At 39.4% G+C, this 21,720-nt stretch overlaps 2 protein-coding genes across 2 annotated transcripts; both read left to right on the forward strand.

Annotated features, from left to right (window-relative positions):
• Nucleotides 1–1,243: 1,243 nt before the first annotated feature.
• LOC310956934 (glycine receptor subunit alpha-4-like) lies at nt 1,244–10,002 on the forward strand (the record flags this gene model as incomplete). The annotated part of the gene is made up of 10 exons (XM_083927311.1): nt 1,244–1,302; nt 1,885–2,012; nt 2,775–2,842; nt 4,939–5,162; nt 6,529–6,611; nt 6,701–6,838; nt 6,943–7,157; nt 8,041–8,199; nt 9,507–9,602; nt 9,733–10,002. The coding sequence occupies 10 exons, from the start codon at nt 1,244–1,246 to the stop codon at nt 10,000–10,002; spliced, it is 1,440 nt and encodes a 479-aa protein (XP_083783437.1).
• A 3,487-nt stretch (nt 10,003–13,489) lies between these two features.
• nufip2 (nuclear FMR1 interacting protein 2) lies at nt 13,490–21,242 on the forward strand (the record flags this gene model as incomplete). The annotated part of the gene is made up of 4 exons (XM_083927659.1): nt 13,490–13,637; nt 15,400–17,091; nt 18,150–18,182; nt 19,810–21,242. The coding sequence occupies 4 exons, from the start codon at nt 13,490–13,492 to the stop codon at nt 19,860–19,862; spliced, it is 1,926 nt and encodes a 641-aa protein (XP_083783785.1). The 3' UTR covers nt 19,863–21,242.
• Nucleotides 21,243–21,720: the final 478 nt, after the last annotated feature.

Here is a 21,720-nt window from a genome sequence, read left to right on the forward strand (position 1 = left end):
AATGAAGCTTGCCCTACTTATCCTGTCCGGGGGTTAAGATGTTCAAGCATGCAGAAACATTGTTTTTTTTTCTGCTGTGGGCTTCTTGTTATTAAGATTGCGTTCATGTTTTGTATTCTCACACATTTCTTATCCTATTTGACACTGTGGGCTCCAGAGCGAAGTGTGGAACGGCCTTTCAGATGTGAGGCAAACACGTGCAGCCATAACGTCCCATCGCTTTCCTTGACATTAATTTTACATGAGTAAATGGCTGAACTGCCTCCCCCTCTGTTTATAGAGGAATAAATATGAGCTTCCATATTTGTGTTTGAATTTTCCTGGCGATGTAAAAATGAAGTAATTAGACCAGAAATATTGGACAGCTCTGCTGAAGATACTGTAAATAACCTCTGGATGTGTACTGACACTTAAAGAAACGTGTTACACTTGAATTAATTGGAACTTAATGCTCATCCTACTTTCTCTAATGTTTGTCTTTAATCTGCAGTCGAGTGGGATCTGTGATAATTATGTTTTAATTGTAGACAATTCCATCTTGATTTAAATGATCAGATCTCTCAAAGATCTGTAAACACACTCCCACTTTTGGAAGTTATACACTGATGCTACAGGCTTTTTTTGCCACAATTTATCACAATATGAAAAACTAAGTAAACAGCCAATTAAGAGAATATTGGTGTCATTTAAATGTTGTTAATGTTGTCATTTGAGGACATTAATCTGCATTTATGGCATTGGAAAAAAGTATTTAAGATTATTTTATGTTTATGGGTTTAGGCAAAAAATTACTTCTAGTGCTGTGTAATGTTTAACCAATGGAAAAACATGACACCTTATAAAAAAAACCTATTTTTTAATCTTGTCTTACATGTTTTTATTTCAATAACTCATTTTATTTTCAGTAAAAAGTAAATATTTCTGCTAATCTGATGCTCAGATGAGGAGTAATGCTGGCCACTCCGCTTAGAAATGGTCCTGTCTCTTTAAATATTCTTGCAGTAATTCCTTGAACGTGCATATGGCCATAAAAAAGAGATAAAGCTTGAAGACATCCACACAAACAGGCATTTTGAATTATACAGCAGCAGCTTCCTGTATTTTACACCTGCAGAGAGGGAGGGAGGCTCAGCTCCAGAAGACAGCCTGGCTGGAAGAGCAACACCAAGTTCCTGTAGCTCTTCTTTTCTTTTTCAGTTCTTCCCTTCATTGGTCTGACTTCTGTTGTTTTTGGTATTTAAGGATGCTATTGCACATCTTGTGTATGTTGTGGGCATCATCTGTCATTTTATTGCAAGGCAGGTAAGAGACTATTTTAAGTTACCTTCCTGAACTTATTTATAGAAGAACTCTGTAATTTACTTTTTATTTAGGCATTTCAATGTAAATTGAACTGTGATTGTTGTATTTTTTATAATCAATGGACATAGACAAATGTTTATAATAAGACATTAGATGATGATCCTGTGCTTCTTTAACCAAGATGCACATAAACATTACTGATGTTCATTACATTACTGTCTTAAATTGAGATGCATTAAATATTGTGTGATATATAATTAAAATACAACAAAGGGAAATGTGCATGAATGTAGGATGCAGGATTATGCAGAACAGAAAAAAAGAAGATGGTGATTGCTTTTAGGTGATAAACCTGCAAGATTTGAGTCTTTATATAAACATGTTTAGATAAAATCTAGTTTAATCAGAATACTGTATAGTATATAACACAACAGTTACAATTATAAAAGGCATGTGATGCCAACTGGTAAATCAACTAAAATAATAAATATTGTGCACACATTATATTAAACCTTTCCAAAGGGAAAATTAGAGATATTAAGTAATAGTACATCCAGAGTTGGTTGTCCTGTCACCTGGCAGGTCTGTGCTCTGTAAGGAGATGAAGCTCCCAAGCAGGGCAGCCAAAGCCCCCTCTCCATCTGACTTTCTGGACAAACTGATGGGACGCACATCTGGCTACGACGCTCGCATCAGACCAAACTTCAAAGGTAACACACTTTGATGTGCAGTGGGAGGACCTCCGCGGTCAGGACAGGTGTGGGAAATTGCTATTTCAATAACATAATAACAAGCTGGGCGGCGAAGTAGCACAAATTATTCACAGATGGGTCAGAAGTAAGAGGTTGCTGCAGGCTTTTCACACGGGAGCCTCGGTTTTTCTTTTTGTCATGGGCTGTTACTGTTTTTATGCTGACCCACAGCCTTAGGTTAGACTTCTCTTTCAGACTTGTCAGAAATGTGCACTTACCCTTATTTGTTACCCAGCAGGCCCATTTCAGTCCAATCTTAATCTCTCATCATGAGTGAAGCCAGCAGATTCTCTCTGACATACTCCCCCCTCAGTCTCCGGGGTCGCATTTCATATATATTTCATACTTGCTCCACATCCTTGTCAGTGCATTCTGTGTAAATCCCAGCTGATTATCTATAAATACACTAATGTAACTAAAAGAGAATCAATAAATTATTGCCTCTCAGGAAATGAGTCCCTGAAATATTTAAGGTTTCGGTGGTCAACAGATGTACTACACTAATGGGAGTGTACTGGAAATGACAAGACAATTACATTCTGCTTATGTTGGATAAGTCTATTTAACAGGACACAGCATGGCACATTATGAAGAGAGCAAGCAGATGATATTCCGCCGGAACGCTCAGCTCCAATACTGCCGTCTCCTCGGAAAACAACATCAGTGGAATTTAAGAAACCCTTGTGACTATAATGTGTGATGACAATCTGCTTTTGCCAGGTCCTCCTGTCAATGTCACCTGCAACATCTTCATCAACAGCTTCGGATCCATCACTGAAACAACCATGGTAAGTATATTTTCTTTACAAGCCTCATTGGTCAAACTTAATGAAGTGGATGGTTGATAGTCTGGGAGATGCAGCAGGTGAACATGTGAACATATGCATCTGTTTTTATTATCTGATTGATGGGTATCAAACTTGGACTTTGTAAATGCAATGTTAAGAAAAATAACTTGACCGTTGGTGTTCACTGTGCCTAATTCAGCAATAAATGTGACTACAGGTAGCAATTCTGCTCCTCAGGCTGATATACATTATACTTATCTTGAAGATATCACATTAAGTAGTCAGTTAGAGTCTTATGATATGGGGATTTATTAAAGTGAAGTTTAAAACTTTTTTCAGCATCTGCTCTATCTCCTCTAGCAAGGGAAAGTGAGGGTTTAAAGGTCCCATTATGTCAAAAGTGATTATTATTTTTACGCAATTGTATGGTTTTGATGTCAGTATTATGCTCTGTTTTTTGAGTGTTTTTGCATGGTGCCTGGTGGTTAGAGTGGCGCCCCTTATACAGAGGCTAAAGCCCTAAACACAGTCCTGGTTCGATTCCCAACTGTGTCCCTTTGCTGCAAGTGCACAGTCATTCCCCTTCTGCAATCACAAGAGCGTTTCAGACAGAGGGTGAAAACAGGTATATCCAGAGGGACAGGATGAGAAAAATAATTGCGTTTTTGAACATTAAAGCATAAAAATGGTCCAGTAGAAACCCATACACAAGTATGAACCTGAAAATATGGGACCTTAAACACTATCTTGTAAGGACTTTGATGCCTCGAAAAGTAAGCAGGAATCTGTTAGTCAGTAGTAGTAGTCCAATATCAGTTTCCTATTATTGTCTAACTGTGTTACAGGTTGTTATAGTCAACACGTGCCATTACCAAAGACTAAAAATACTCTGTTACAAGTAAAGGTCCTGCATTTACAGCTTCACTTCTGTGAAAGTACATAAGTATTAGCATCACCAAAATTATGCAGGATGGCACATTTCAGAATAATATACAATTTTATTAGATTTTAATATTATAAAGGTAAAGGTAGGGATCATTTAAATTCCCTTAAATACTGCTGGTTAGGTTAATCCATAATAAAATATCATAATTTGTTGATTTTATTCTGTAATAATATAATCAACAATAATAGGAATCTGAAAAGTTATTAGTAACTAAAGCTGGTTTAACAATGCAGCTATGTCATTTGGACAATGAGCTGTTAATATTTATTTATCAGATGCACCAGGTTCTTTTTGTTTCTCGTTTCTGGCTCCTCTCCCAAAGTTGAAGTCCATTTGGAGCATGTTTCATAATGCCTAAACATACTGTCCATCGATTATGACTAATTAATGACTGTAAACACCATCTTTCTAGTTCATTACATAATGTCAGATATGATTTTCTCATCTCTCTGTCAAATAAGGGGAAGTCCTTTATTTGTGTGGCACATTGAGAGGGTTTGCAGACATTTTTTCTTTTTCTTTTTTTAGAAAGATTAAAAAAGATGTTTTTTCTAAAATACCTCGAGGGAGCCATCAAATTTTAAATGATGAAATTGTAAGTGGAGTTTTCTGTTCTTCAGATGATGAGTTTGTGTGTGTGTGCACAGTGCTCCTCGCCTGCTGAGAGATGCTGCAGGTTCATTTGTTTCTTATTCCTGCAGTGCACAAAGCACTGCAAATTAAGAGAACACATGCAAACAGAAAAAAACACAAGTAGATTAAGAAAATATCTTCATCAATTTGACAACTCGTACAAATAGAGAAAACACACCAAATACAAAATCTGTTTCCAGGAGGCACTAATAAGGATGCAGAATATTACTATCCTCTTACTAAATAGTTTTGCCTTGTTGCGATCTTTAAGTGTATTTTGACAGTATTACTCTTTGTTTTTGGTCCCTTATTACTGTACATGTTTCAGTCAAAAATTATAAAAGATATACACATTGTTAATACCATTACTTTGGTAAATACATGGTATTACTTAATTACTACTTCTTTATTATCAATATCTACTATGGCACAATTTCCACTTGTGATTATGTTTCTGTCATTTTAACTATCACTGTTTAATTTAATCATGACTTAATTCCGACTTCATTCGATTTAGGACTACCGGCTCAATGTATTTCTGCGACAGCAGTGGAATGACCCTCGACTGGCATATAAGGAGTATCCAGATGACTCTCTGGACCTGGACCCCTCAATGTTGGACTCCATTTGGAAACCTGACCTGTTCTTTGCAAATGAAAAGGGAGCAAACTTTCACGAGGTCACAACAGACAACAAACTGCTTCGGATCTTCCAGAATGGAAATGTCCTCTACAGCATCAGGTGATCTGTTGGTTTAAATAGTTCATCTGTCTGAGTAATGCACCGAGATACACCTCTATCAGACATTACAAATACAGTTCCATGGTTTGTCAAGTTTCCAATTGAAAATGAACCTCTAGCTCTGTGAGTTGAAGTCTAAACGTGGTCCAACAACATGTTTGTTTCACTCCAGTTCAGCTCAGTTGTCATAATTGTCCAGCACTCACTGTGAATAATAACTGCAGGCTAAAACAGAATCAGGCCAGTAATGTGGCACTAAAGCAATGGTCTATTGTAGCGTAATGGTTTTCATTAGAATGTAATAAAGATGAAGCAATGTTCAAAGCTCTATTAGCAATTCTGAACATGAACTCAATGATCAGTTGCTTCTCTCGCTCTTCTAATCTTAGGGGATGTAACTGAAATGATCAATTATTACTTAGCAACTTTATTAATTCATTTTCACAAAATGAGATTGTCAGAAAGTTAGAAAAAAATATCTATTATATATACATTTTATATATATGGCTAGCCACTGTGTGCACTGGACAACAGTGAATCAGGATCATTCCTCCTCTCTGCTGTATTGCTCAATTGTGTGAGATCTTTCACTCATCCTTGCTGGAATAAACGAATAGACAGGTCTTTAAAATGAACAATGTTAGAGTCTATAAAAAGGTCTGAATCTGAGCTTTAAATTGATAAATCACTTCAGGGAATGAGATCATGCTAGCCTGACAGACCAGGCTAAATATACAGAACAGATTTGACCTCTGACTCTGAAAGCTGTCTGGTATTGACCACACTAAATGTCTGGTTTTTAGCTCCAAGGGTGTGCTAGGATGGGAAGCTAATACTTGTTGGAAGAAAAGAGAATCTAAGCTTTAATGTGATGTACAACGTGTTGGATTTAAAGCGGGTTTACCAGAAATACAGGAGGATAAATTAGAGTATAAAACTGCTTTGCTGCAGGCCTGAATGTAACTGTAGATATATTTACAGAAACTCAGTTTATTTGACAGTCCTTACTCCTCTATTAAGCACTCACCCGTTTCTACTGATTGTGCTGCTGGGTTTCCAAGCCTATTTTATGTGAAGCTCTCCATAAAGGCTGGCCGTCAGTCCTTTGTGTGCTTTGTGTGGGATGCAGTGGGATAATGAGATGGAAAGGGGGACAGGTGTCAGAGAGGTTAGAGCTGCTTGAAGTGTGACCCTTAATATATGGAGGGTGTGCATATACAGTACATCAGCAGGAGATAGACGGTGCTATAAGTTTAGCACTGTTGGCTAGCTGGGTATCCACTCATAGGGTGGCGTGTGACGGCATCACCTTTTCACTTCATCACCATTCCAGTGCCGTTACGGTGTTGCTGTCTCTGTTTTCCAGGCTGACGCTTGTCCTTTCCTGTCCCATGGATCTGAAAAACTTCCCCATGGACAGCCAGAAGTGTACGATGCAGCTCGAAAGCTGTGAGTTTATCTTTCAAGGCATTGAAACATTCCATACACATTATATCAAGGATTAGCTGCATACCGTATAACGTCTGTCTTTCTTCTAGTTGGCTACACCATGAATGACCTTATTTTTGAATGGCTGGATGTGGGAGCTGTGCAGGTGGCTGATGATCTGACGCTCCCTCAGTTTGTGCTGAAAGAAGAGAAAGGCCTCGGCTACTGCACCAAGCACTACAACACAGGTACATGACGCACGACGACCTGCCCAGCAACATCCTCGATAGATACTGTCAATCAACTTCTAATAAGACTGTCAGTTTGCACCTGTATCTCATCCTGTGCTTAGGTAAGTTCACCTGCATTGAGGTCAAATTCTACTTGGAGCGTCAAATGGGCTACTACCTGATCCAGATGTACATACCAAGCCTGCTCACCGTCATCCTGTCCTGGGTGTCGTTCTGGATCAACATGGATGCGGCTCCGGCCAGAGTGGGACTGGGGATCACTACAGTGCTCACCATGACGACGCAGAGCTCTGGCTCCAGGGCCTCCCTGCCAAAGGTCAGACAGTTTTGTTTCTAACAATTTTCAGTAGAAAATGCAAATTAGTAATGGTTTGTTGGGATGATTTCAGAAAAATTTGGTTGCTGTATTGAATTTTTGAAATGTCTGATTACTACCCGTTGACTCAAAGACAATCTTTCCATACATAAAGCTTACATGTGACAAATGGAAATGCTACATCATTTTCATTTGTTTATTGTTATAGGCAGCAGAGACAGAGAGAGATAATAATCTCAAGAAACTTTAAAAAGCTTATAAAATCAGAAAACTTCAATCAGGGTCAGGCAGGAGTTTGAATACATTTGCATCACCAATTGAACCATTTCAATTCAGTCCCAGATTTTATTGATAATGCACTGGGCTCGGATCGGTCTGTTAATGCCAAGGAAATTAGGATAAATTCCATAAAAAAATGTTTTTTCCAGGTAGGCTTCTTAACATGACATCTTGTGCTACTTCATAATTATAATCCATTACCTGTTACTCCTCTAGAATACGATTTTACATTAAAAAGAAACATACAGGATAATCATCATAACTCATCATAATAGATTGAACTACACAAAATATAATAAAGCAATAAACTGCTTACATGTTATTGCATCAATAATATAAAAAAATATATAACCCTGACAGGGACAATTCCCGTGCTTCTAAACGTACATTTTATTACTAATATTTTGTACTCTCTTTGAGTAAACCATTTGAATAGAAGTATTTACTTGTAGACCTAATGCAGCATGTAATTTACATTGACAAGAGTAATACTCCGCCACTGTTTAATACCACAAAGTTTCTTATCCCAGGTCTTTCATGTCACTTGATATGGCACGAACTCTAATGTTAACCGAATGATTTCACAAATGAATCTGTGCCACAGGTGTCCTACGTGAAAGCCATAGACATCTGGATGGCGGTGTGTCTTCTTTTCGTGTTTGCTGCACTGCTGGAGTATGCAGCCGTTAATTTTGTTTCACGCCAGCACAAGGAGTTCTTCAGAATGAGGAAGAAGCTCAAAGAACAACAGCGGCAGAGAACTGTGAGTGCAACCCACCCACGCAGCCCCTCGGGCGGCTGTCACCTGCTATTCCCTGTGCCCAGCTATGCACGAGCTACATAGCTCAGCTGCGTGTTGCACTCCAGCCGAGAAATGCAGACAGCATTGACCTGTAATTAATTAAAGTCATCACCTTATTCCACTGTTCTCAACATCTTGCTGCCTCACATGTAGTGAAGAAAAATAAGGGGGGGGGGGGGGAAAGAGGCTAAACTACTTTTAAATCTAAAATATTTCTTAAATGAAGCAGTGTGACAGCAGCTGCAGCGTGGTTCATTTTTTTTAAACATGGGGTTGTCCATCCAGTTTGGAGAAGCAGGGAGGACAGGCATGGAGGCTAAGGAAAAGAATGGACTGCTGTGGATGGGGGCAGAAGCTAAACCTATTTTAGACACACAAAAAAAAAATCAATATCAGTTTAAGTGTACACTATATTAAGTATATTCTTATGGCTTTACCTTGCCATCAGAGTGGCTTGTTTATGTTTACACAAGGGAAAATTAAGCTGTTTTATAGTATAGTATAGTATGTAGAATAAAGTCACAAAAAAGTCAGTATTAGTCATAAAAAGTCATAGTATAGAAACAAATCATATAGTATGACTTTGATGAATTCAAACCAATTAAAACACCAAAGTCACACAATAACACAAAAAATACACCGTCAGTACTTCTGTCTGTACCTAACAACTCCACTTGAAAAAATCTGAACCATCCCTTTACAGTTTTTCTCAATCAATTTAGCTCATTTTCTCTACAGTTTTGCTACAACTGTTTTATAGGACATCACAACTTTATGGCATGTCTGCAAAAAGATAAAAACTCACCCAAAACATTTGATCAATGCTTCAAAACCTGGCAATTGTGTCAGTTTCAATCAGCAATCCATAAACAGGTGGTACCTGTTTCATTTGTACAGAATTGTACAAAGACACATGCAATTTTGTTGCATAATCTGTTGTGAACAACAAAACAAATTGTTCAGAGATTTAAACTTATTGTTTTAAAAAAAGAAAATTCTCATTCAAGAACTGAGCCAAAGCGAATGAGGAAGAACTGTAATACCTTGTAATATTTATAACACAAGAAACATTGGTTCTTATTTGTTGGGATTATGCTAAGATAATGAAATTTGCTCTAACTACATCTTCATGTTGTCACATTAATGTCAGATTTGTATTCACTGTTTATGAAACAGATGATTAATGAATGGTTAATGAAAATTGGCACACAGGAGTTTCATAAATGTGGTCTCATTATTCAATTCATGAGCTGCTTTCTCCCCATCAGCAGGGAAGTGTTGACAGTAAGGTGAAAGGCAAAAACATGGCAGGCAACAATGCTCCTCATGGGAACATAGACCAGGAGTGCAGTGCCTGCGCCAGGGTATGTACTGTCGCCTTGTTCAGCTTAACACCAGCCAATCACTGGTGCTGTGTGATTCAGCATACAGTCATTAGGTCTCACACAGCTTCAGAGAGCAGATGGTTACTTTGTGCTGTTTTTTTTCTTTCAGGAGGAGGAGCTGGCACAGCAGGGTTTACTCTTCCAGAGATTTGGACTTTCACTGTCAGCAGGGAGTGCACCAGAAATGGATGCACCGGTCTATGCTGATTTACCTCCTGGTTTAGGTTTCTATGACATCCGCAGGCGCTTTGTGGATCGAGCAAAAAGGATTGATACCATCGCCCGAGCTGTTTTCCCCATGAGTTTCCTCATGTTTAATGTCCTCTACTGGCTTACTTATAAAGTTCTACGACATGAAGACCTTCTAGCCAAGCAGTGACAACACAACAACTGAGGACCATAAAGACACAGGATACCTTTAATTCTGCTCTCTTCACTGAAACATTTACAGGCTGAGAGTCCTCAGCTGAGCAATGCAAGATGCGTGGTGACTGCATGTCCGGTGCCATCGGGACGTTCCATGACATGGAAGAGTCCATCGGTTTCTTTAAATTTTTAATACTAAAGAAATGCACTTTTTCCTCAGCACTGATGCGTTGATATTTCACCTCAGTGCGCATTATGTGTGTACAGTCAACATCTTATATATCAACTCACACTTTTTCGTGAAAATGCCTGTACAGTTCGTGTAGCTTCACTGTAGCACATCTTTACCAGAGCTACATTTTTAATTCCAATTTTACTGGTGTCACAATCAGCATCTAGAGCCACGGGTTTCATTTCATTTCACAGAGAAAACGCATGTGTCACAAGCAGGAACATTTTGAACCAGTAGCAACTCTGACATGCTGTACAGGCCTGGGACATACATTATTCGAAAACTATTTTTGGTCCCATAAATCCAGGGTTAAATGCTATTTTTTTATGACATGACTATTTTATTCAATATATTTATCAGTTGACATTTTGAACCCTCCAGTATGAAGCCTATCTGTAATAAAAACAGATAACACATTGCTTAACGTGTAATAAGTTCTCCTGAGGTCTGCACAATGGGTGTTGTGTCAGTGTTTAACAAAGTCCAATTAAGTTACACAATGAGAATAAATTGTTTCTGTATTTCTTCTTTAGAAACAAATGAATCCCTGAAATTCTTTTCTGGTGAATTTAAAATAAAGAAATTCTTTCAATTTGAAATACTGAATGAAACATTGTGTACCCTTTCTTATATATGGTATGATGACAGTTTGTATATGATTGACACGTAATATGACAAAATCTGTGTTTACTCTGCAAATGTAACAGCATGCCAGGATCTTAGGCAAATACATACACGTAATCATTAGCTGTGATATAATTCAAATGATCAAACTATGACATCATCTAAGGCCATAAGCATCGAACCAGCACTGAACTTTGTCTTCCCTCTATCTAATACTTTCCTCTGTCAAAATCAATCCTCATTCTACTTCCATGAGGTAAAAGTGCAAACTGCAACCGCAATAACTGTCTCTTAAACTATTCCCATGATTTGCACAATGTCTCACACTGTATGGGTTAACATATTTTAACATATTGCAGATTAGCAATTATGTGTACAAATGCCCGAGGATCTCTGGTAACCTAGTCTCATTTTAAAAATAAATCTTGTTATAAAATGAAGCTGTCATATTAATATTTCATTTCAAATGTAGCCGTCACATATACAGTAGGAGGAGCAGGGCTGCATACATCAGTGCTTTGAGTGTGAAACATAAATAGCGGTGGGGGAATGATGAGAGGACCCTTGATATCGAACCGTTTGCAGTTTGCAGACATCAAAAGCAAAAAAATAAGGATGGTGAGATGTATGTAGTTGCTGAAGAGGATATACATCATTACAAATAAATGGTCTCAGATCACATCACAGTTTATACTGTTACATTAAGCTTAATTCATCAATCACACAACTATGAATCTGGTAAACATTGGTTAGACCAAACCAGGGACTCAAAAAAGTGTTTTACATTGATACAGCACCTTGATTTTGACTGCAAAATGATCTCCTGCAGCGCTCTTTATACAAAATCTGGGACATTGTATTCGTAGCCACAAGAGGGTGCTCTTGGTTGTATTATGTCCGATGTGAGCAACGTTGCACTTGGCCACACTTAGACCACATAATATACAGTTTTTACTCAATATGAGACGAGGGTCTATTAGTTTTTATATTTGTGGTGTGTTTGACAAACAAAACACCTTTTTCCTACAAACTATCAATGGCTCATTCAATATTCAAAAAAATGCAGTGTATAAATTTACAGTAGTATTAAATTGCAATTAAGCCAGATCCACACATTCAATCAGATGGTGATTTCATTCACTTAATAGAGTCAGAGGACAATAACTTAATGGTAGCCTGGCATACTGGACATCTCAATTGTGGGCAGTTAAGAGAGCTAATTATGTTGAAAAGATGGAAGGAGGGCAGATATTGAGGAAATACAAAACAATGTAACCATTCCATACTGTCTAATTAAAAAAAATTATAATTTTGAGGACGTATGCATGTATACAGTATGTGTGTGCCATCACTTTGTGAAATCCCTGTTTATATTACATTCTCTGTGTACCATGTTCTTTCATTTTGTTGAGCCCCTTGGAACCCTGGTTTTGAAAGGCGGTATCTAGAAATAAAGTTTATTATTATTGTTATTATTATTATTATTATTATTATTATTATTATACAAGATAATTAATACTTACTTACTCCCCCCAGGGCTCACTGCTCCATCCAAACACTGAGGATAAGGGCTTAAATATTTGATACATGCATAGGCTATGACATATAGGCTACAATTGAACCTTTATGTAGCCCAATCCTTTCTAAGTCATATATCTCTCCATCTTTTTTTTATTACATGTAGGCAGAAACCTTGGCTAAGTCCATATGTGTAAGGTGTTTTTTAGGCCTGTCATCTGCAACTACTCATCTAACAGACCTCTTAGCTGAAAGAGAGACAGCAGGGGGCCCCTTCTACATACTATAGCCTGTACACAAACCTTCTTATGATGCAAACAATACTAAGCTTTTAAATTAAAATAAATGTTTCTTAAATTTCACAAATAGGCTGATTAACTTTGCTAATAATATGTTGGACCCCCAGGGGTCCCGGACCCCCTGTTGAATATCTCTGGTGTAAGGTATTTGTGAAGGGATATGAAATTGAGCAGACAGCTTAGCCTACACAACATGTACAATATATACCACAGAGGTAAAGTATGCAAAAAAAAATATTCCTGGTGGAAGATGCATGTTGTATTTTAATTATTTGTGTAGCATAGGCTACATTCTGATATAAAATGTTGCTCATTTTGGCAGAATTGGCACACATGTAAACAAAAAAAAACAACAGCAACATATTTTCCCCCTATTTGACATGTAGTAAAAATACTTAGAAATGAATAAGTATTGTTTGGGGACAGTGTTGAACTTGCAATAAGTTGGTTTTCCATTTTGGGAGTAGGGCTGGTCTCTCCGGGACCCTTCACAAAAAGTGTCCACTGGCTGGAGACGTGGCAGCGCCTCCGGTCATATGATTTTAGTTCACACACGAACCCCACCCTGCAAAGATTTTTTTTTTTTTGAATATCAGTTGTCCGTTATTTTTAGTGTGACGAGATCTGAAGAGTCCCGCGAAATATCCCCTAGCACAAATACTATTTGGGATTTAGTGGCGGTGACCACCCAAAAAACAGAGCCATTTTTAGACGTTTACTGCTGACGTTTACAGAGGCTTCAAATAGCTTCCGTTTTACTCTGGTGGTGATTGGACTGCTCTGTCTGTACTTACCCCGTGAGCTAACATAGTGGTTGAACAAGTCCGATGGAGGAACAGCCCAAAGATCGGGCACAAGAAAGGCAACATCACCACCACGGAGAGGACAGACACACAACTCAACACACAACGTGTCTAAAACATGATCAGAGCCACTTCCAGCGCCAGCATCAGGAAACGCAGACGAAGAAAACAGGTTGGGCCAACCGGAGAAGTGAGCTAACGCTTGCTAGCCTTAGTCAGCTAATGTCAACGAGTCGAGCCGACTAGCATTTAGCTAACTAATGTTAACTCCTATCTTGATTGAGAGCTTAGCCTGCTAGCTAGCAACTAGTCCAGAATATATGCCGTTGAACCCACTAATGTAAGAAACGTTAGAGCGGGTGAGTGAGCTAACCGATGAGACGGGTTGTTGGCCGCTGTCCATTAAGTTAGCTGACGTTGCGTGACAGTTGTCGCTTTGACATATCGGGGATTGACCTTGTGTGCGCCGGTTTCTCTCCACCCTTTTTTCCCCTTTTGCAAATGCAACTAAACAATGCAGAATATCCCACCGTGTGTTTCAAAACGCATTAACTGTTTACGCTTGCATGTGTTTGCAACAGTAGTCAAATATCGTATCTTCAGCGTGCTTGTAGTCCAGTTTAAGGGAAAGCGAGAGCCGGCTCCACTGGAATGTTCTGAGCTGCCGTTTCCTGTCGGCCATGTTAGAATATCACTGCGAGCTAATGCTAGTTATCTGTCTAGTTAAATGTGTGTTGTACGACTACTGCATTGTGTAGTACTCGCGGGTCGTTGTTGTATTTTGCCCACTTGTTAGGTGTCTATCTTTAGGGTACAGCCAACTACTTATTGGTGCCATTGGCGTGTTAATGCCTAACTAGTCTTTGGTGGCTAGTTGACATTAGCTACAACGTTAGCCATCTCTGACAGGCCTGTTGCATGTTGTCCAGTCAACGATGAAGCCACGCAGCTGCTCCATTATGGCTAGTTGATAAAGATTGCTGCAGCTGAAACGGACCTTCCGTTCGCTGGCAGCTATATCAATGCAAACAAGTGTGAGGACATTCCCCTGTATAGTAAGAGAGACGAGGCTGTATGCAGAAGCTTTGCCTGTACTATGCCCACAGACATGAGGGGCAGCACCGTTGAATTCGCAGCCCCACGTTGACCCAGCCTTACCCATGCCGTTGCTGTGCAATGCATATACCTATTTATGGTTACTGACACTCCAAATGTATGCTTTATATGCTGCTGTGAGAGCCCTCCTTTTACATCTTGTAGCAACTGGTCTTTGATATCAGATCAGATAATCTCAAGGAAGGTAACAGCTATAGCAGTCCAGTATGCAGTTGATTTAATGTGACGCATAATACATGTCTATAACTTGTTAAGTACAGTGAGCAGCTCATCTAGGAATGTGTTAGGGGATGCATATCTAGGGAATAAACGTGGACTATCAATGGCAAGGCACTCACCCTCTCTCACTTCTGGGATAAATGTTGCTGGAGAACATAGCTTCCCTAACAACATTGACTGCTATCAGAAAATAACTAGAAAAGACGAATGTTTATTGTGACCACAAAGGGATCATCATAAACCTTTATTTTGCACATTTGTGGTTTGCATTGGACACACTAGTGTTTTTTATATATCATATATTTATATTTCATATACTTGCATTCATTTAGAAAAAAGAGTATGATAGTTGGTACAGCATCTTGACCATTGTTTAGGGTCCTATATTGCTTATCATTGCATCGCAAATACTTCACCAAAGATTTGACTCAAATAAAAAACTTAAATTTCTTTAAGTAAGAAATGTCAAATACATCAATTGACACATAATCTTTTGTTAATCTTCTACCAGTCAGAGCAATTTTCTGCAATCTAGTAGAAAGAGTGGTTGAGGTGTTTCATCATTTCAGTATAAACTGATTTTGTTTCCCCCCTTTCAGGCTATAAAAAAGTAAACATCAGTGAGGAGGAAGGGGAGAAGAATCCACATCTGTCTGATACTGTTGGTATGTCACATCCCCCTAACAGCAATGGTAACAGACACACAAGTAACACAAATGTGAAGCAGAAGTCAACGCAAAAGCTGTACACGACTGTTCCAAAAGTGAGCAGCAAAGCGTTGGACCATAAGAAGAATATGGACCTTAAGAATGACAAGGAAAAGGCTCTGGATTTGAATCACCATGAGAGCCCGACTTTGGATAAGAAAGACTCTATGTTGCTTCAAAATGGCGTTGTAAACTGTGGCTTGATTACAAATGGCTATTCTAGCAAGGACAATGATGGCAGCGGCTCAGAAGGTGGATATACTACTCCGAAGAAACGCAAGGCCAGATGTAACAACGGCAAGAACACTGATAATGTGATAAGAGAAAAGGAGAAAGACATGCCGCAGGGCAACACTACATACGAGCATGGGGCTTTTAATCTTGAGGCAACTGAGAAGGGAGTGACTTCTAGACTTGATGGCGTTCGAGCCGCCCATAAGGTAGAAGCTCAGTCAGCGGCTAGACGGGCTGTTGCGTCGGAAGCTTCAGTGGGTGATTCTCAGAGGAAAAACTCTGATGGCAAAACAGTTGGTACCTTTGGTAAAAAAAACGAGGAAAGGCACAAAGCCAAAGTTTCTTCACCTTCAAAAGAGGACTCGTGGACTTTGTTCAAGCCCCCCCCAGTATTTCCTGTGGACAATAGCAGTGCAAAAATTGTTCCCAAGATCAGTTATGCAAGTAAAGTAAAAGAGAACCTCAACAAAGTAGCTCAAGGTGGAGGAGAGACACTGCCTCCTCCTGTTAGACTGTCCCAGGTCCCTATGTCTGCTATGAAAACTATCACCTCAGCTAGCTTTACTAATGGCCCTGTTTCTGGAAATGGAAACGGCTGCCCATCAGTGGGTACCTTCTTTGCTCCTGCTGCTAGTAGTATTCCACCAGTCTCATCTATCCCAAGTGGCGAGAATGTAGCATCTCCATTGGAAAGTAACTGTAGCTCTACAACCAGTCCTGTAGATGGAGAAGCATATGAGCTTAGAAAGTGTACTCTTTTAATTTACCCTTTAAATATGCAACCTGTGCTCCCTAGTGCTCGTCACCTTGACCCACCGGCTGCTCAGACAAATCAGAAAGCCTTGGGAGATATCTTCCAGAATCAGTGGGGGCTTTCCTTCATCAATGAGCCCAACTTGGGGCCAGAAGGGGGAGGTGGCCAGGTGCCTGCAGAGGACAAGCCTACTGTGGTCACACCTCGAAGCGAGAGTCAGGCTGTTGCAGCCAAGGGTGCCCAGCCCTGTTTTGATGACAACCCATCATTCTTAGAGCCTGGCACGTTGGCTCAAGACTCTGAGAAAAGGACTTGTGCCCCTTGCAATGTGTCTAATGCTTGTTCTCCTGCGTGTGTGACGAGTGACGAGGAGAACCGGCTGCAGCCATGTAGCCAGGAAAAGACAAAAGTTGAGGCCAGGGGCGCAGGTTCGGCTGTGTCGGCCCCCAGTAAAGACAACGGTGCTAAGCCTGCACAGGGCCAGCAAACCACTGTGTTGTTTGGCTCATCTAAACAGGCTTACTCTAAAGACATTGGCAGAAGGTGTAGCTGGGGATCCTTTGATATTAAAGCTGCTGTCACTTATCACACTAAAGGTAACTATGTCTACTCTACTCATTTAATTAACTTGTATAACCATTTAAGTTGTAATTCTTAAAGGGGTCCTATTATGCTTTTCCTTGGTTTCTGTAATATATATCTCATTATAATGTTGAATGTTTAAGCTAAACATAACCATGACCAAGTCCACACGCCCACAAAGTACAGCTCAAACAGCTCTGGTAGAACATGCTGCTGTTTACTACATGTAGCTACATGCCATCTACTGAGAAAGCTGAATGCCTGCATTGTTAATTTTTCCCTAAACTGAGAGTACACGTCTGCTATAACACGTCCAGTTGTGTTGTGTTTGGTTTAAAAAAGCATTTCTTGTGATTTCTGACCATAGAAATCGCTGCTTTATTGTCCCATAGTCTATTCATTTAGACTGTACTATAGGAAACTCTAGTACTAGAGCTATTTTGTTTTGTATTGAGAAGAGCCGTTAGTTTATCTGTGCCAACAAACAAACTTGTTTTATTGTATGTAAAGACGTAGGTCAATTATAATTGCATTCTGATTTCATGCAGTGCAAGGTGCGAGCAGTTATCCACCTGACAGCTGGGCATTTTAACAGGAGTTGGTAACCTTTCTGAGAAGTTAGAGGTGTGCAGCCTGTCGTCTGCAACTCCTCATCTAACAGCTCACTGTGGCTGCTCCCACCTGTTCCATTGCTTTGCAAAAATGAAAAATGATCCACTGACGAAAGAAATGCAGAAATTGACGTTAGTAATCAACAGCTGTGGTTAGTGCTAGCCTCTGACAAATACTTTACATCTTTTGTGACTGCCTCACAGTAAGAGCCACAGTCAGAGTGAAAAGTAAACAGTGAGGCTGATATTGATGCGATAGAATGACCAACTGTAACGCTGGATTACATGCTGCATAGTTTCCTGTGAATCCCTTGTGCTGGTAAAGGCAAGTTAATCTAGTGTGGCGATGGCAGGCTGCCATTTTGTTTTACAAAAAGCACTCAGTATTGCATTTTCTGAAAATATTCTTTGACAAAATCAATGCAGATGCTGAAATAATTTGCTTTTTTTTCCTTCAACAGAAATGGAATTCATTTTCAACTTGCAAAAACAAGGTAAACTAAACTTATTTGTCTCACTTCCTAGTCAACACTAATACATGAAGGATCCAGGCTAAGACCGTATACATGCTCAGTCTAAAGATAAGACAAATCTATTTATGTTGTTGGAGTTAGGCCTCCTCCCAATAGGCCCTTCATATGAGTAAGATTACTGTGATAGACAGTCACATAGTCGGAAAGTTTCTTTTTTTTCTATAAGGAAATTATTTTTGTGCATGCACACCTCAACTGACATTTAGTTCATTAACAGTGGAAACTTAATTATAGATCCTGAAGCTTGTTTAGCTTCTTTATATAAATCACTAAGGACATACACAAATAACATTTTGTTCTCATCTGACTGTATGGCAGCATGTGTGCGGAGGCTGCATTTATGCCTTCAGCAAGCCTCTCGAGGACAGTCAGCTGTACATCACAGACTGACCTCACGTAACAGTCGACCCTTGAAAGGCCACATTTGTTTTATAATTAAACAGCAGAAACATAAGCAACCCAAGATAATCGCCTACAGAGACGGACACTGTTAAAATGACTGTGACATACTGCTAGTGTATATTCCTCTGGTAATGCAGTCATGCCAGCTGGCGAGTGAAATGCAGCAGTTATACATCAACACAGACGTGAGTTCAATGATATTTGTGGATATGTTGGCTGAATATTTCTGTCAATACCAAAACAGTACTTTTAAACGATAAGGATGCACAATATATATCTGTTATTATGTATTATTAAACTACAGCCGATAAACTGATGATATGCAACGAGACGAGCTGAAACTTGCAACTCCTATCAATGCGCATGTCTCCAACTTTCTGAAACCTGCTAGTTCCCACAAATGAGATGAGACAAGATGATGTAATCTCCATAGCAACAACTCTCTGTGTTTAGGGCTGAGTATTGTCAAGAACCTTGAAATTCGATTCCGATTCTTTAGGTCATGAATTAATTTGATATTGATCTAAGTGCTTCGACACTGATTCAGTAAGGACACACTCACACTGTCAATTCATACCGTGCCCTGTGCCGAGTAATTGCCCCCCCCCCCCCCCCCTTCTTCCCCCAAGGCCCAGACCCGCCTATACTCACATTTGAATATATCCATACGCCACAACAACACAGCAAAGTAGACACTTTTATCCAGAAAATGATATGTGCATGCGCATCTTTGCACAGGCTTGCTGCCGGGTTGTACTGAGCTGTGGTCCTTTGCTGCACATTCTCATCCATTCTCTCTCTCTCTCATATTTATATATATATATATATATATTTACACACACTGTACTGAATTGATTGGCTGTTCAAACAGGAGACGCGCCTTACGTTCTAAAACCCACTGCCGGCGACTTGACAGGCTGAGTCGCAGGTGACACCAGCCAGTATGAGTCAAGACGAGAAGGGCCAGTTCAAGTGTGCAACGTTTACCTGCAACGTTCTAAAATGGTTTCATCTATCACGAGTCTTTAGTCTGTTAAAGTAGCATTCAAGAACTTAACTTAAATAAAATATCCCAAAAAATTACGGTTTGCATGATCGATGCTTGTGTTCTTTTGGGAATTGAGTCACATTTCTCATATGCTGAATAATCTAACCTTTTGCCTCCTCTCTCCCCGCTCTGCTGTAGATCCAAAAAGAATAGTGGTTTATGATGAGACCAAGGATGGACCTGATCAGTGAGGTAGACGCTCTACAGTACTTACCTTCGTCTTCTGGGTGCTGCGATTATCTACCTTGGGAATCCTAAATCCTGTTGGACAGATAGTGACAACTGTGAAAACATTGATAGTTTAGCATGACAGATTTTCCTTGGAATCTCCGGTGGAATAGCAGACTTCTCCGGGGGCATCAGACAAACACGCACACGCTCTGGAGGGACGTTAAAGGAGTTGATCTGTGCCTCTCGAAACGATAAAAGGAACCTTGGAGCTGCGATGGCTGTTTGTCTCATGGCTCTTTAAGTATGATGTTCGGGAGTTAAACAAAGGAAGGTGTCATGGATTGCACCTCCCTAAGCCTTTATCCTGTTGAACTGCGGCAGCCGTCAGTCTGACTATGGAATGCCTCAGTCATTTTCTTTCTTCACGTATTCAAATGAGTTCATTGTAGGTATGTTAGACGTTATACATACACATCTGTGTTCAAGCTTGAATTCATCGTGGAAGAAAGGAGAAAATGCTTTGCAAGAATGCCTTGAAGTTGTGGAGTTGAGATCTTTGGAGTTAAACTGTAAGTTAAGTGGAAGCCCATAGGTAAGGCCCCATCCAGGAAGGGAGAACCTTGTCTTAAGACCTTTTTTAGGGGAAATCAGAGCATCAAAATGAAACACTTGCTTTTTCTTTTATATCGTTTCGTCTGCCCTAACATGAGTGTTATCTGCACTGCAGTATGACCCCAGAGCACAGGTACAGAAGTGCCCAATTCGAAGGAACGCTACACCCCTTCATTTCATTATAACTGGTGAAATAAATATTTTAGTCAGTTGTCAGTTATTAAACATACATTTCATGCAGATTGTGATGAGATCAGCACAGACTATTCTTAAATTCATATTCATATATATATACCTTCTAATATGTGAATCCTGATTTAAGAATTAACTGAGTGACACAAGCAAGAGGCATTGCTAAAAAAAAAAAAAGGTCTTCTGCGTTTTGTGCTGTTTGTTCAGCAGCAAAACTCAGGGTGTCCATACAGGTTATTTAGCCTGCTTTCTAAAATTTGTATTCCTCTTGTCAAAGGAACATGTGTTGCATTTTACGACTTAGATTTTTGTTTAGTTTTTTTCTGACTCAGCATTTGGTCTTGTCTGTCTTACGGCATCATATTTCTTGCATGTTTACTGGTGGAAATGAATGAGTCAGAGGTCACTGTTCATCGCCATACAAAGATAACAGTAACACGACAATTGCAATACTAATCTAGGTTCCCTGACTAGCCACTTTGTCAAACTGTGTTGAAATGTGAAGATGAGTTGTACTTTTATGTTTTACTGTTGGTAACCTTTTACATTTGCAAACCAGTGTGCAATAACACCGTGTTATGTGTTATCCATACAATGCGTGAAATGGGTTATATGGAACTACAGAATCATTACCCAAGATGCTGGTGTGGTTTGTTCAAAACTGTTTTTAAAGTGTGTTTTCCGTTTGTTGCACACATTCTCATGTGATTTTTGCTAATGAGCTCACGTAGAAAGATCTAATTAAAGTCTAGGGAGCCTAAATTCACTAACTGCTAACGGGCCAGCTGTGACATTACTTTCATCATCATCTCCAAATCAGGATTGGTTTATTCAACATAAAGAACGAACTGTCCAGGTTTTTTTTTCCTCTCTAGAAGATATGATTTGGTTAATGTGTGGATTAATAGCACTTTATGTAAACTAATTGCTTTTATCTTTTAATTACTAGAGAGATCTATATGTACTGACGATAAATACTCCTTGAAAGAATGGCTCTGGGCTGTTACTTTTCAGAAAAAAAAAACAAGTTGATAAATACAGAATTATTAAATGTAACTCAGGTAGTGTTGATAA

The sequence above is a fragment of the Echiichthys vipera genome (genome assembly GCF_963691815.1).
Source record: "Echiichthys vipera genome assembly, chromosome: 14".
NCBI classification, from domain to species: Eukaryota; Metazoa; Chordata; class Actinopteri; order Perciformes; family Trachinidae; genus Echiichthys; species Echiichthys vipera.